We start from the raw sequence: 645 nt of genomic DNA on the forward strand, positions 1-645 counted from the left end.
TGTTAATGGTCATTTCCATGGAGAAATCAAGAGATTTGTACAATTTCATAAGGGGGGCTAATCATTTTGTAATTGAATTAAAGCATCTAGGGTGTAATATTATATATTGCTAATGTTTTATTAGAATTTTAAACTTTTCTTTCCTTCAGTTTTGTCAAATCTCTTTCTATTTGGTGCCATTTTTCCTGATTGCTCTCCTTTTCTCTTAAACGCTATATAAATTAAGTCTACGCCTGTCTGGCGTTGGCCTTTCTGGGTTGTCGCATAACTCTGAGATATTCTCCATCTTCAAAACCTTTCCTTCCTTCCTCTTTATCTTCAGTCTTTGCTTCCTCACTTCCCTCTCCACCTTAAATTCTTGTCTGCGTTTGTACACAACCAGCTCCGTCCTTCGGTCAAGCAGTCGTTCTTTTTCTGCCGTTTTCTTTGAATTACTGAGGTGACCTGTAAACAACAGAATATGAAAGGTTAAGTGTGGAGTCTAGTTGTTAAAAATGCATGTTGGCCTGGCAACAATAAGTGAGATAAGATCTTAGCTTAACTGAGTTTTACAACTTTAAACTCATTGTTAAAACGACAAGAAGCTGCTAACCTGACTCTCTCCAAAACTCCACAACACACAGAGCAACACCTCTAATGAACACA

The 645-nt window shown here is 37.4% G+C and overlaps 1 protein-coding gene across 1 annotated transcript in view; it reads right to left on the reverse strand.

Moving 5' to 3' along the window:
- Positions 1 to 645, reverse strand: part of LOC116670581 (nucleolar and coiled-body phosphoprotein 1-like) — a 2,450-nt gene that overhangs the window by 178 nt on the left and 1,627 nt on the right. The window contains exon 2 of the mRNA XM_032501159.1: positions 1 to 444. This exon is cut by the window's left edge and continues 178 nt beyond it. Coding sequence (XP_032357050.1) covers positions 206 to 444 — 239 coding nt within the window. The 3' untranslated portion in view covers positions 1 to 205. The remainder of the gene's footprint in view (positions 445 to 645) is intronic.

This window comes from Etheostoma spectabile, chromosome 20 (assembly GCF_008692095.1).
Source record: "Etheostoma spectabile isolate EspeVRDwgs_2016 chromosome 20, UIUC_Espe_1.0, whole genome shotgun sequence".
Lineage (NCBI taxonomy): Eukaryota > Metazoa > Chordata > Actinopteri > Perciformes > Percidae > Etheostoma > Etheostoma spectabile.